This window comes from Caretta caretta, chromosome 2 (assembly GCF_965140235.1).
Source record: "Caretta caretta isolate rCarCar2 chromosome 2, rCarCar1.hap1, whole genome shotgun sequence".
NCBI classification, from domain to species: domain Eukaryota; kingdom Metazoa; phylum Chordata; order Testudines; family Cheloniidae; genus Caretta; species Caretta caretta.
The window spans coordinates 249,256,681-249,271,685 of record NC_134207.1 but is presented as its reverse complement, the minus strand read 5'-3'; the positions used below and the strand labels follow the sequence as shown (position 1 = coordinate 249,271,685).

The following is a 15,005-nucleotide window of genomic DNA, read 5'->3' as shown; positions in this document are numbered from 1 at the left end:
ACAGTCTAGCCTGAGCACTGATGCAAATAAGACAGAAGACCAATGATAACAGTTGTGTCCAGTTGGGCTGAAGACTAAATTTATAAAGCTAGAGTTTTCTGACAGTCAACTATATCAGACAAAAGTGAACTCAACAGTTAAGGAACAGCATTAACTCAACATTCCCCATCTTCTCTAGATCCCTGCAGCTGTCCACATGAGGCCTCAAAAGCATGAAGGGGTGTAATAGTTGGCCAAAGTAGGGAAGATCTCATGGAGAGAGCAACATGAAGGACCTGGGCATGATAAATAGAATAATATTGCTTCTGTAAATTAGTGTGTTATTGAAAGAGCTGCTTGTTACGACTCAAGCACCCATCACAGGATGATTAATTTAGTACATAAAAATGTGAGACATCACATTTGGTATATAGTTGGCAAGGGGAGTTTAGTTATAATTATTTTTTCTCCCTTTAACAAGCAAGCTCTCACAAAAGGTCATCTTTATGCTAGTTCTTAAATATTGTTAAAGTTTAAATTGTAGCGTTTGTTACAATATCTCCATGATGTCTGGCTCATTAAGAGCTTGTGAACTATGGCTGCTAATCTGCAATGCTTTAGCAAAAAAGAATACATGAGGACAAAGAGATACCACACCTCAACTTCAAGGTCCTGCCGTTTGGGATTGTGAATGAAGAAAGTGAAGTGTTCCTCCCATACAGGTTCATTGGTCTTATAGCGAATCTGAAGGGGAAAAAAACCACGTTACATGTGGAGCATTTCTCTCAAACAAAGCTGGTGTTGAAGATGTCCTCTGTTTATACAACAATCATGTTATGAACTTGATCTACCCATAGGGGTGGCAAATGGGGTTAGCTCAAAGCACATATAGTTCAGTATATGTGCATATAGTCTATTTAATAAAACTTATTCTTAGGGCTTCTCTTTTTTGGGGTTTGTTAAATTTTTTAAAATATTTTTGGTTTTTAGGTAGATGTCCAAAAATCGGGGAGGAGGGTGTTGAGGCTTGTATAAACTTTGTATATGCTGTACTGAGTTATGTATAAAGTTATGTATAATTATGCATATTATGTAAATGTAGAAACGTTACTCATTAGAGTAGTACATACTGTAATGACTAATCTCTTTATAATGTTCCTAGTGCACTTTAATGTAGTACTGTTTCAAACAGCTTTAAAGTGTACTAGGGAACCTTTAGTGCGCATCAGCAGGGTCTACAAAGACCAATTAATGAGCAACATATTACTGCATTTGAAAAATCACACCCCTGAAGTTTGCATTACTGCTCAGTGTAGACAAGCCCTTATATACAATTAACATTTCTGGTGTTTTTTGACTCAACATTGATTTTTATTTATTTACTTATTATTGGGGATGTTTTATCCATATATATCACTTAAGACCTAAAATCAGAAGCCCTACTTATTTTGTAAGTTACATGGACTGAGAGTTCCACATTATTTCAATGTACTATATTGTGCAAAGTGTAATTCCAGTTGATGAACCTCCACCCTAGGTGGTGTTGGTCTGTGAACAAAGTAACTTCACCATAAGGTTCCAACTTATCTTCAGACTGGTGATTGTTCTTTCCCAGTCTTCCTCAGTGTCAGTGGGTGCACCAAGACTGGATGACACAACAAAACCGAATATCACTACTTCCAGTGACTGGTGAAAACTGCCATGTCATTTCCAGAAAGCAGCATTTTTTTGGAAAGACATTAAAAAGGGCTGTTATGTGGAGTTCAGGTTAACAATGTACCCGTGATCTGTTTGTTAATATTCTCCTCCAGTTCTGAAATCAATATCTATATGAATGTTGCATGTACAACATGCTGTCGGTCTTCTGATAAAATTTTCAATAAGATATGTGAACATCGATATAAAAAGGCAACCACCACTGGTAATGTGATCTCCAGTTTGGCCCATTGCATCTTTTGCTTAAAAATAGTCAGTTCGTTGTATTTATCTCACTGCTGTGTTGCTAATATTTGTCATTAATTTATTTGTTTTTATTTAAAGAAATTTTAGCGCTTGGTCAATATTTGCGGAGACTGAAGTCCTATTTATCTATAGAACTAGTTTAGCACATCTTTACAATGCAAGCTTCTATACTTCGTTTTACCAATGTGCTCTAACCCCAACCTGGAGAGAACACTGTTAGTGACAAGAGAAGGTTACTCACCCTGTGCAGTAACTGAAGTTCTTCAAGATGTGTGATCCTGTGCGTGCTCCAGTTCAGGTGTTGGTGCGTCCCTACGTCATTGATAGGAGAATTTCAGCAGCAGTGCCCTTCCGGGTATTGTGCTGTCCCCGTCTTTCGGCATCATTGACACCTTATCCAGCACGCATGACCTGACCCCTCACAGTTTCTTCTCTACCATAGAGTCCATAAATTGAACTCCGAAGTAGAAGGGCGGAAGGTGGGCAGTGGAGCACCCACAGGGACACACATCTCCAAGAACCTCAGTTACTGCACAGGGTGAGTAACCCTCTATTCTTTTCTGAGTGCTGTCCCTATGGGTGTTCCACTTCAGAGGACTGTAGAACAGTGCCTCACATTGAATAGAAGGGGCTTCGGAGTTGTCTGCATAATTGAAGAAAGCACTGTTAGACCGAGAAGTGTCACTGAGCCTGTGCTCTGGGCGATTGTGTAGTGTTTTATGAACCTATGTTCAGAGGCCCAGATGGCAGATCTACATATGTCTATGAGTGGTATATTGTTCAAAAAGGCTACTGAGGTTGCTATAGATCTGGTAGAATGAGTTCTGATCCCCGATAGGAGTTGTAAGTTGTTTTGCTGGTAACAGAGGTGAATGCACCCTGAGATCCATTTTGATAGCCTTTCTGGCAGATCCTTTAGAACATTCCATGATGGAAAGGAAAAGCCTTGGAGATTTTCTGAAAGGCTTAGTTCTGTCAAAGTAGAACGCTAGTGCGCGTCTGATGTCTAGAGTATGTAGTAGAGCGTTTTCTGCACTCTCGTGAGATTTGGGAAAGAAAGCAGGGAAATGGATTGGATGGTTTATGTGGAAAGAGGATAATATTTTGGATGTGTCCAGCAGGACAGTGGGGTGGGAGGAGGTATTGTTTCATATTCTCTGTGTGTATATAAAGTCTGCTGCAGTTTCCACGGTATGCATCCGATGAAGTGAGCTGTAGCTCACGAAAGCTCATGCTCAAATAAACTGGTTAGTCTCTAAGGTGCCACAAGTACTCCTTTTCTTCATGTCCTTATTGAATATGGTATACAGTGGACAAGCCACAAGAACCCCATATCTCACAGACATGACAGGCCGATGTAATAGCGACTAAGAATGCTATGTTCATTGATAGGTGTGTCAGTGAACATGTTGGTAAGGGTTCAAATGGAGACCCGCTGAGGCATCATAATTTCAGATTCAAGTCCCAAGGTGGTGTGGGAGCGCATACTTCAGGGTAAACATTCTGAATGCCCATAAGGAAGCATTTGGTGATTGGATGTGCAAATAGTGATGCCTTGTCAAACTTATGATGCTGCAAGATGTACTTTGATCGAGCTAATAGATAACCCCGAGGGTTTTAGCTCCACGATATAGACCAGTATCAAGGGGAGAGATGTGGTAATTGTTGTAACATATTTGCCCTGACCCCACCATATGGAAAATCTCTTCCACTTCTGAAGGTAAGTCTTGCATATGGTTGTCCTCCTACTGTTTAGTAACACATGCTTAACCTGTTCTGAGCAGGCTAATTCATCATGATCGAACCATGTAGGAGCCTTGTCTTCAGCTGAAGTCTCTCCAGGTTTTGGTGGTGAACCTGTCCAGTGTCTTGTGAGACGACTGCATCTGAAGTGGTAGAGTGCATGATGCACATACTGCCATCTGCAGCAGGTAAGAGTACCAAGTCTGTCTTGGTCATGTTGGGGCTAAAAGTATGACCTTTGTTTTGTTGGTACATATTTTGAGTATCACCCTTGATAGACCTATCAGTGGAAATGTGTAAAGAAGTGGTGCTTCCCATTTGAGGAGGAAGACATCCCCTAGCAATCAGGGTCCCAGACAGGCTCTTGAGCAGAATTGTGGGCATTTGAAATTTTGTGATGTCACAAAGAGGTTGATGGATGGGTGGCCCCAAAGTTGAAATATATTTTGGAGGACTACTTTGTTCAGTTCCCATTCATCATCGTGGGAGAATTCTCTGCTCAATATGGCTGCTGTAGTGTTCTGACAGCCTGGAAGGTAGGAGGCTGGGATGCTGATATTGTGTTGAATGCACCTATTCCACAGTTTCATGGCCTCGATTCATAGGTACTGGGGGGCCTGCTGCAATGCCTTCTGTAGGTAGCCCAGGGGTCCCAGTGAGGCCATTACATGAGGAATGGCATGGTTGGGCCATCCATGTGTGCCCATACCATGGCTGCATGTCCTGCCTATATTGAGGCCTCAATCTTAGGGTATGTCTATACTACCCGCTGGATCGGCAGGCAGCGATCGATCCAGCGGGGGTTGATTTATCGCATCTAGTCTAGATGAGATAAATCAACCCCAAAGCGCTCTCCCGTCGACTCTGCTATTCCACCAGGGCGAGAGGCGCAGGCGGAGTCGACAGGGCTACGGAGTTGACTGCAGTGAGTAGATCTAAGTACGTCAACTTCAGCTATGTTATTCATGTAGCTGAAGTTGCATAACTTAGATTGTTCCCCTCCCCAATGTAGACCAGGCCTTAGAGGTCCAGAGGTTGGCGTTTGTCGTTTGTGAGGAATGTTGCCAAGAAAAACACACCCTCTTCCTCATTATCTTCCTCCTCACTGGAGAATGGAGGTGCTATTGGTGATATAGGCTATTCTGGTACTGTGCGCACCAGAGAGCTGTCAGTGCCAAAAAGTGGTGATTCTGGCATGGAGGATACTAACATGTCCTTCTGATGGAGAAGGTGACGCAGTACTGGTGGTTTTGGCGCCGAAGTGGTTGATGCTGGTGGATTCAGCAGTGCAGTCGACAGTGCTGATGGATTTGGCGGCAATTTGGTCAGTGCCGATGGCATCACTATTGTCGCGGTGCTTGAAGCTGATGGGGCAGATGATGGGGGTATAGCCCGTGTTGGCAGTTTCGTCTCCTTAAGTGGTGTTGCTGCTGCTGCTACGGAGGATATAGGCTTACTCCTGCTTCTTGTCTCCATGCCTGGGTACTGGCGATTAGCAGAGACCACAGTGCAGGTGGTGCTGGAGGATCCCGGTGCCTGATAGGTGTTTACCTGCGGTGTGTTCAGTACTGAGGAGAGGGATCTGGCTGGATACTGCTTATTTTTGATAGGCTCTCTCGGAGGAGAAGTTGTTGCTCGTTTCCACATTGATTTTTTTAGAGGAGTGAGTCTTCCTCTGAGCAAAAGGCGAGGTCTCCAGGGATCTTTGTCCGGAGAGGGTCTGCTGCCCAGGGTCAGGGGCCAGGCGCAAAGATGACCCCATAAAGATGAGTTTGAGGCGCATATCCCTGTCCCTCCTAGCTTGAGCCTTCAGTGAGTGCATTTCTGAGGGATATGTGACTCACCCACGTAGCGGAAGCTGCATAAGTGTTCGTCTGATATGGGCATGGCATCCCGGCATGACAGACAGCGCTTAAATCCTGGTAAACGAGGCATAACTGAAAAAGTGACGGTTTGTTCCAGGTATAGACACTAAAACAGTCTATGAAAAAGAAAACATTTTTTTTAAACTGAAGCAGAAGAGAAGAAAGGAGGAAAGTAACTGACTATTAACTATTTTAACACTAAAACAAGCTAATGTTGTGACACTGCTGGGAGCTCCGTCTCTGCCTGAAGACAGTTGAGAAGGAACTGAGGGATTCAGGTCGTGTGTGCTTGATGAGGTGCCAATGGTGCCACGAGACGGGAACAGTGCATATGTGACCCAGATGGCACTGCTGTTGGAATTCTCTAATCAACAGCGCAGGGACGCACCAACACCTAAAGTGGAGCACCCAGAGGGACATCACTTGAAAAAGAACAGGTAGTTCTGATGATTATTATTTATTTATATTACCACAGTGCTGAGGAGCCCTAGTCATGGACTAGGACTCCACTGTATTAGGTGCTGTACAAACACAGACCAAAAAGGCAATCTCTGCGACAAAGAGATTATAACCTATGTTCATGCTCATTCAGTCTCTGGCCTCTCTCTGAGAATGCCAGTAAGGATGCTAATTAGTGCCAATTGTGGGGGTGGTTTTTGGTTAGTTGGATAACTGGACATTAGACTGAGTCCACCAGCTCATTTCAGATAGATAAGACTTGAAATTGATTTTTGGTTACAACTTGCACTAGGGGCTAAAGGCTTGGTAGTCCACTGCCAAGCACATATAGTTAAGGACCCAAATGTCTCTGAAAGAGCTAAGTGTTGAGGACAGTAGCTTACCTTACTTTCCTGTGCCTTGTGTCCAACTGACAATAAGACAAGAGGGTTGGGGTTGCTGTTTATCTTCTTTCCTGACTGATAAAGAGAAGAAAGTGTAAACTTCATCTTAAGAAAATGCTATTACATTTCCCTCTACTTCAATTTCACTCCAGTATTTAATACCCCTCAGTCTTTGAACCCAATCTGTTTTTTTAAATATCAAAATTGTATACACTCTGCCATAAGCATTTTTACTATCCTCAGTATTTAACAGAAAGCATGATCTGCACACATTTACATGGTGGGTGGCTTCTTAGCTGCTTAACATACAGCAACAATACAGACTCACCCATCCACAGTAGACTAGTTTAAGAACAGTGCTACAAGCAAGTTGGGGTTTCAGAGTCCTTCCAACTGTTGTTCTCTCGCTACCCTTTGAATGAAACTGTTTGGAAAAGGGCAACCTCCCAACCTTGTAATGAGCATTACAACTGACAGAGTGTCATCAGAACAACAAAATGAACGTTGCGGTTTGCATGCTGATGGAAGATATGGAGAAAGTGCCAACTCAGGAAGCTTACTTTATGTACAATGCTATTGTATAATTAAACTGGATTTAACACCAGGTCATCAACATTTCTCCTTTTTGGGTGGGAAGAATGAAGGTGCACTGTAATGTACCCGATAGGTATTTCTATAGTTTACCAAATACTCTTTATTAGAGAATCATTCAACTCCCATCTCTGAGCCTAGCTCACAGCTGCATAGTATTAGCTCAAACTGTAAAAATAAACATTAATTTAGAATCAAACTATATAAAATAGAAATATTTCTAACCATGTTTTTCCATAACACATTTTAGATTGGCCTATCAAATAAAAATTTAAGCCAGAGAGAAAAGTTAGACATAAAAGATAATCATCTCAAGAGGTTGTTAATGCAATTTAAGAAAACAGTATACAAGGTTAATTTATTTTAGATTTTACCCAAAAGAGATTAATGAGATTAGACATAAATTAAACAGAAAAGTTAGTTGAACCCTACTTAAAACATGTAAGGTCACAAAAATGTACTTTATGATTGAATCACTACTCTTGTTTTGAACTTAAGTATTAAGAATCAGTTCATGTCTCATATTAATCTTCTACATCTCATACTTCCTATGATATGACATGATTCTTATCAGATACATTTTGCTTATTGTCAGAATTTCCTTTAAAGCACAATGTTAAAGGAGTATTCCTTTCATGGACAAATGCTCAATTGCTGTTTTTAAACTTTAAATATTTAGTCCCACCCAAAATAGTTGGAATGTAAGTGTTCAGGGAATACAATGAAAACAAGATTAAAATCCATCAACATAGTTAAAGAATGCTATCTGCAGACTTAAATAAGGAAGATTTATTTTGATTTTTTTTTTGTTTCACAAAATGTTGCCTAAAAATGTATTTTCTTTGTAGAAAGATGTAAACAACAATAGCGGCATTAGCAAAAATTCTTATAACTAATACTGACTATACAGTGGCTTTACGTAATCATTTTAGTCCTAATGAAATAAATGATATTGTGGGCATGCGTGCGCACCACCCTCCCACTTGCCTCCATAATAGATATCTTTGGCAGGTTGAATTTACTGTTCACAGGAATGTCAGCATCTAAACTTGCAAACTGCTATTTCAACAAGTTTTTCCAATTTCCACCTTATATTCATGCTGTTCTCAAATTATTCTCTAAATCTAATCTCTGGACTTTACATGCAATATGTCTGGACATAATATAATCTATGTGTGTTTATGTATTTATGACCCAAAGAATTTTTATAAAAATCAAATCAAGGAAAAGAACATTTTAAATGCATTATTTTTTAAACTTTCTTTCATGTAAGAAACATATAAAATATAATGCAAGACAAGGATACATTCAGAATGTATTTAAAGTGTATTGACACGACATTAATTCAAAATTGACATGCAACTCCTCAATAGAGAAAATTAGTATTTAAAGTTCTCTATTTTTTAGAGCAGTCACTAAAGCAGAGATTCTTAAAGATTTCAGAAATTAACAATAGAGAGACTGTACTTTTCATATCATGGTGTCAATGAACACAGTTTTTAAGAACTTGTATATATAAGTCTTATAATGAGGTGGAGCTCAGTTTCTGATACATCTCCTTAAGGCTTTGATTCTCCAATCAGAATACTCATATGCTTACAGTTAAGCAAGTACTTTGTTGGGTTGGGACAAGAGTGCTCAACATCTTGCAGGACTGAGCCCTGAATGGAAACTGACAGCTTCTAGGGAAAACATCCAACTGAAAACGTACCTTAGAAATCCAACAGGACTAAAATATTGTGTTTATTACCTATTTCTGAATGAGTAACCAAGTCTTATTCGGCATGTGGGAGGTGTCAGCTTTGTTGATGAAGTATTACTTTAAATCAGAATTCTAAAGCCAACTATGCATCATTTAGTTGATTTAGAGCCAAATTTTCACAGACCAAAATACTCTGTTTATGTCTTGACCATGTAATTTACTTCTTGGTGCTAGGAATTAAATATTCTGGCATTAAATGCATTGCTGACAATAGAACTTCCATCCACTTTTGGCAGAGACATGTTGCAGACATTTGTGCGTTTTCAATTAACTTTGTGACCTTAAATGGAAAACTGTATTAGTTTTACCTTTAGGGCTTTCTGAACAGCAGCCTTCTTCAAGCCATCAGGGTTAAAGTTTAATGGATTATTCTTTTAAGTCAGAAGAGAATATATGAAGGGTTAATAAGTTGTGCAATGAAGCGATTACACTAGGTTAATTAATTAATGACATGACACAAATAAAAAAAATTCCCCCCAAAACAATGAAGCAAGAATAACCAAGTAGAAGTTACTTCAAAATAGCTCAATAAAGTCTTTTGTTCTTCTCTCCTCTTCTACTACAAGTAGTCTGCTTTTAAAATACACTCATTTTCTTTCTATCCTTTTATATTCTCCTGTATCATTTCTGTTAATATGCAAAAAGGCACCCAGGTTTACTAAAAGGATTATATGAGGTGCTGCTTTTCCCAAAAGCCCTTTTATACATTGCTCTTTCCTATTATGGGAAAATATGTTTTTTGAAATACCACAACACAGAAGCTGACACAAAGAAAGATAAATCAAATGGGGATGCGAGAGAGAGTGCTTTTATGGGAAAATAAATATATAATTATTCCAAATATTAATAAGGCTTAGTTCATTGTAAATGTAAGCATTTTCATCTTCTTTTCTTGTTCTTCTTTTTCTTTGCCAATAGACCAATGCAAATATCTTACATGCTACTGGGAATGCAACATATTTTACTAGTTTGAACTGAGGATGTGCAAATCTATCAGCAATAGAAATCTGAGCAGATTTAAGGAATGACAATTCAGCCCTCTGACCATTTTCCACGAACTAAACAAGGTTTCTCATTTTACTTCATTAATAGTCATATTATCCTTGAAGTAATGCAAGCAAACTGTAAAACATAAAGGGAAATTTGCATTGCCACCAACTCAGGAGGGGGTAATTTTAGGAATTAAGTAAAGGGTTTTTAAATAAAGGAAACAAAAGCCTTCCAAGGTTTTGTACCATCCTATTCCTATTTTGTACCTATCCTATTCAAGCACAATATCCCACTGATTGCAATGGGGAGTTCTGCTTAAAAAGCTGGGGCATGTGGCAGCCCAGGAATTAGCACTAGCAGCTTTTCAAACATGCCACACTTAAGACAGGACGCAATGCTACCAGTAATTTGCCAAGGGAAAATCCGTCTAAAATTCAAATGCACTGCTGACTAAAATTAAGTGTCAGTTCTTTCTGAAAAGAAGAAAAAACAAATTCTTTAATATTCTTGTTGTGAAGTCATTGGCCATATCCTGGCTTAGGAGAGCATGTACTATAGTATTCCTGGCATTGAGTTTAGATGTTTGTGTTTCAGTATGAATAGAAATGATCAAGGAAATGACCAGAGATCAATAAATCATGATAAAAAGAAAAAAAGAATTGTGGTACTCTATAAAGACAAGATACTATATTCTTACTTAGTGGGATGATATTAAAGAATATCCAACTGTTTATGTGTAGATGTACTTCTCTGAAAATATTATACTTCATAGATCCTCAATTCTGACTTTTGGACACATCTGTTGTTTTTAGCAGCTCATGTAACTTGGCTTTCAGTGAAACAGTGAATATTTTCCTCTCCAACACTGTTCTGGGCAACAATGTAACAACTTTCTCATACATAGCTACACTGTAAATTATAAAGAGTGTGTGAGACAGAGAGGACTACTAATTGAGATGCCAAACTTGATCTGAGACTTGTAGGGATGTTTATGAAAAAAATTAGGGAGGCATTTGGGTGCTTGGACATCTCTCTCCCGCTCCCCTCCCTTCCTCTCTCCTCAGAGAAACCAGGACCTCTCTCCCTCCTCTTCCCTCTGGCAAAGGAGAGTGGACAAAGGACCCAGGCTTACCCCTGTTACGCCCTGACCTCCATCCCAAAACAGGGAGAAGGGAGGATTGGCCCTAGGAAAGCTGCAGTCCTGTGCCACCTAGGGCCCTTAACTACCTTGGCCAGTCCTGGGCCTGGACCTCCTTCCCAGGTTGGTCCTTCCTCCTCTTCCACCTTCTCTATTACATTCCCTCTCTTTTTAATCACTTCCTCCTCCACTGAAGACTATGCAGTGAGGGTTCATGGCAATCATCAGTGGTGCTTGGGGCACTGGATTCACTGCCCAAGCCACAGGCTGTGTGCTGAGCTCTAATTGACCCTCGTGGACCCTGCTGGCATACTCTAGGTACCTAGAACATGTTAACGTAGTCCAGCAGGGTCCACACAGGGCAGTGAAGAGTGCAATATGCAGCCTGTGGCTTGGGTGGTGAATCCACCCATTCCAAATCACTATGACTTGCCTTATCAGACCCTCGCTGTGTAGTCTCCCTCACCCTAGCTGGAGGTCAACTAATGCCTTGAAGCATAACGACTAATTACTTCTGTATCTCATAAATCCTTCCTGTGGTCTCAAGTGTGGTTCCAGAAACTTCTGAAGCTCTGAGAGCATCCTTTGGTGATCTATGGAAAATACTGACCTTGGCAACAGTTGTATTGAACTCGGGATGTGACCTGTACATGACCTGTACAAAATCAAAATCCAAAGACAGACACATTTGCAACCCAGTACTCTGAGCGAAAAAGGACACTGCATGTCAATACTAATGAAAATTTTACCCACTAAGTGACTTATAAGCTGAGTCCCATTTTTGTAAGTGTCTTGGGCACCTAAGGCACTTTTGAAAAGGGATTTAGGCTCGTTAGTCACCTAGCTGCTTTTGTAGATTTTATCCAGTGACTAAAAGGGAGATATACCTGGAAGAGATGTCCTATGTGAAGTCACACACTAAAATCTAAAAAGAAGCAACAAAAATAGAAGCTTTTGACCAAAATTTAACATTAATATTTCCTTTACATCTTGTTTTCAGGTAGTAGAATAATTTTTATTGAAGAAAACACCAATTACCTTGAAATTTTAGTACCAAGAAAATATACTATAGTATATGTTTTTATGCTTAGGCCTTTTTATTTGTAAATTTAGATATTTAATTGTATTATAGATTTTATTAGATGAAGTGTAAATATTTATGTACAGTTCATATGATTTGGTATTTGAACCTTAAACAGAAGGATATTAATTGAAAGGACCAGGCAAACAGCTGTCTTTTGGTCCATCACCATTGTGTTTGGCTTAGATCAAATAAGAGACGACCAGCAATACTTTAATCTGCACATCCTCCTAGGCTTATTCAGCTCTCTCTGGCTCAGGAACTCTGAACCTGAATACACACATGGCTTCCAATCTCTAGTTGTTTATAGCAGTGTGTGTATTTAAAGAGTGTGTGTAGTGTAGCTATAGCCGTGTCCATCCCAGAATATTAGAGAGACAAAGTGGGTGAGTAATATCTTTTATTGGACCAACTTCTTTTGATCTTCTTCAAAAGAAGTTGATCCAATAAAAGATATTACCTCACCCACCTTGTCCGTTTAAAGATTCTGTCAAAATACAAGACTATTCAAATGCAAAGGCAGCCATCAGTTTTCCGTGAACCCTACAGCGTTCAATGCAATCACAAAGTACTTCTGTCTATACTACCACCTATGTCAGTATAAGTTATCTCACTCAGGGGTGTGACTAAGCCACCCCTCTGAAGGACATAAGTTACACTAACCTAAGCGCCGGTGTGGACAGCTCTATGTCAATGGGAGAGCTTCTCCTGCCGACATAGCTGCCGTCGCTTGTTGAGGGTGGATTAGTTAAGTCAATGGGAGAACCCTCTCCTGTTGATTTGGAGTGGCTCCACTAGAGAGCTTACAATGGCGCAGCTGCATCGGTGCAGTTGTGCTGCTATAAGCGCTCTAATGTAGCCATAGCCTTAGGAAGTGACGGTCCCCACTAAATGGGGCCATTGCTGGCTAACAAAGACTATTTGAAATAGAGAAAAGGAATTGGAATTGGCATAACAAAAAACATAATGGTGTGAAATAGAATTTACAATCGTCTTTGGAGTTTGGGGAGCACAAAGAGCTACAAAGAACTTTTTATCAAAACCTGAACCAGGTGAGGGGAGGTTGCAAGTTCTCATAAATACTGCTATATCTCATTTTAAGACTGTGACAAAGGAGGTTGGCTGTGGATGGTTTATCATTGTTTCATTTCTCTGGTACTAAAAGTCAACATTTCGTCCACAGTATGCTGATACAGTATGTATTTTATTACTCCATGAATCTAACAATCTAAGTAAAAGCTCTTACTAGTTAATAACCTACACATCTTGGATTTCTTATCATAGGACATAATTTACTTACCAGATATGTTATAATAATAAATGAAATTTTAAATGTCTAAAATGCAATAAAAAGGTCGCACAAAAACAAACGCACACTGGTTGAAACCATGCAGCAAAACAAATTGCATGCTCTGTCATTCCACTATAGAGTCAGTGGCTTTAGTAGAACTAATCCACACTCTGGCAAGTAAACAAAATAAACATATATATAACACCAGAGAACTCACAAATAGTGCTCTATAGAGTGAGGTAGTGTTTTCACAAAAGACTAGTCCCGATGCTCTCCTTTCTTTTAAGTATCCACACCCAAAGTTTCCCTCGTAGATACTCTTAGGAAGATGGAAATGGAAGGAGAAAGAGAGTGATGGGATTGTGGCAGAATGAATGCACAAGCAGCTTTACTATATAGGAAAGTTAAGGAAAACAGTCAAAAGATTCCAGAATAACTGCAAGATGTAACATATAAGTAAATGTTTCCCATCATATATTTTTTCATCAAGTAATTCCACTTCTTTAGCACTGCAAGGCAGGTGTTTTCAAAGTTATTTGTGTATTTAAACTATATCAATACATTGTACTCGTACAGTACAGTAAACATGAGAGGATCCCTCAGTGATCTTCAAACATTCTCCTGGCTTACCCTGGATATTCCACATTTATGTTTTAACATGACAAGTCCTACTAAGTACGTGAAGAATGACAACCCTCTTCTATGCCATTTCCAGTGTAAGATAGAACACATCTAACATCAGTCTTTGTGGAGTCTGAAAAGTTTAAGATCTTTTTCCTCAAATGCAATGCTTTGTAATTCACAACGGGAAGGCAATACCATTAACAAGCCATCTTTGAATGCAAAAGCGACATTTCTTTATAGAGATAGCTATGGCTAGGGATTGAAAAAAATATTGTTAATGGAAAGTCTTCTGACTAAAACTAAATGCCTCTGACTGGGATTACCTACAAAAACATGTGGGTCTGACACCAATGCCTTAGATCTGAAATGTACTACTGATCAAGGATGGTATAAGTAAACTTTCCTTGTACTGCATCACTAATAGCTGTCAATGCTGAAGAGATTCAGTTTCCAACTAACAATTACACAAAATTATTCCATTGAAAAATATTTGCACATTGAGAAGAGTCGGACGCCTTTCATGTTTTGTCTTGTAAATATTATTTCATACCAGAATTAGGGTGGACACATAGAAGACAATTTGCCACCTTTGGACAATTCCAGAGCAGAAAGACACTCTTGTTCTTTGCCTCTTCCTCATATAAGAAATATTCCTGCTAGAACTTTCAAGATGGTTATTATAGCAGAATAATTTGGCATCTATAACAATCTTTTCAGTCTCTCTTTAATGGAGGTCTTTCCATATCACTAATAATATTTTTCACCCATCTGTGAATTTTTTCAATTTTTGTTGTATCATTTTTGCGATAGGGTATCCAGGACTGAACATAGCACTGTAAAGGAGAGCGTACCATTGATTTATATAATGGCATTTTTAATATTTTCAATTCTATTTTCTATTCCACTCCTTATGATCCTAAAATTTTGTTTGCTTTTTTGGCAACACTGCAGAACAAGCTGAGGTTATCGCTGAACTGTTGGCAGCAACACTCAGGTCTTTTTCCTGAGTGGATAGCACTCCTCAAACTGCAATGCAGAAAGGGCAGTCATATGCTCTGGACAGGCAGTATATAGACAGTATCAGCCAGGGCCTATTTTCCTCATTAATGGAGTTAACTAAAGAGAAGGCAATCATGT

The 15,005-nt window shown here is 39.4% G+C and overlaps 1 protein-coding gene across 4 annotated transcripts in view; it reads right to left on the bottom strand.

The window, feature by feature from the left end:
- ESYT2 (extended synaptotagmin 2) overlaps window positions 1-15,005 on the bottom strand; it is a 130,144-nt gene that overhangs the window by 13,319 nt on the left and 101,820 nt on the right. Inside the window, exons 14-17 of one of the 4 annotated variants that reach the window (XM_048837635.2) lie at window positions 13,462-13,563; window positions 9,053-9,115; window positions 6,392-6,466; window positions 637-723 (exon numbers count right to left, since the gene is read on the bottom strand). In XM_048837635.2, coding sequence (XP_048693592.1) covers window positions 637-723; window positions 6,392-6,466; window positions 9,053-9,115; window positions 13,462-13,563 — 327 coding nt within the window. The remainder of the gene's footprint in view (window positions 1-636; window positions 724-6,391; window positions 6,467-9,052; window positions 9,116-13,461; window positions 13,564-15,005) is intronic. The other 3 variants (XM_075125987.1, XM_048837636.2, XM_048837637.2) reach the window with 3 other exon arrangements.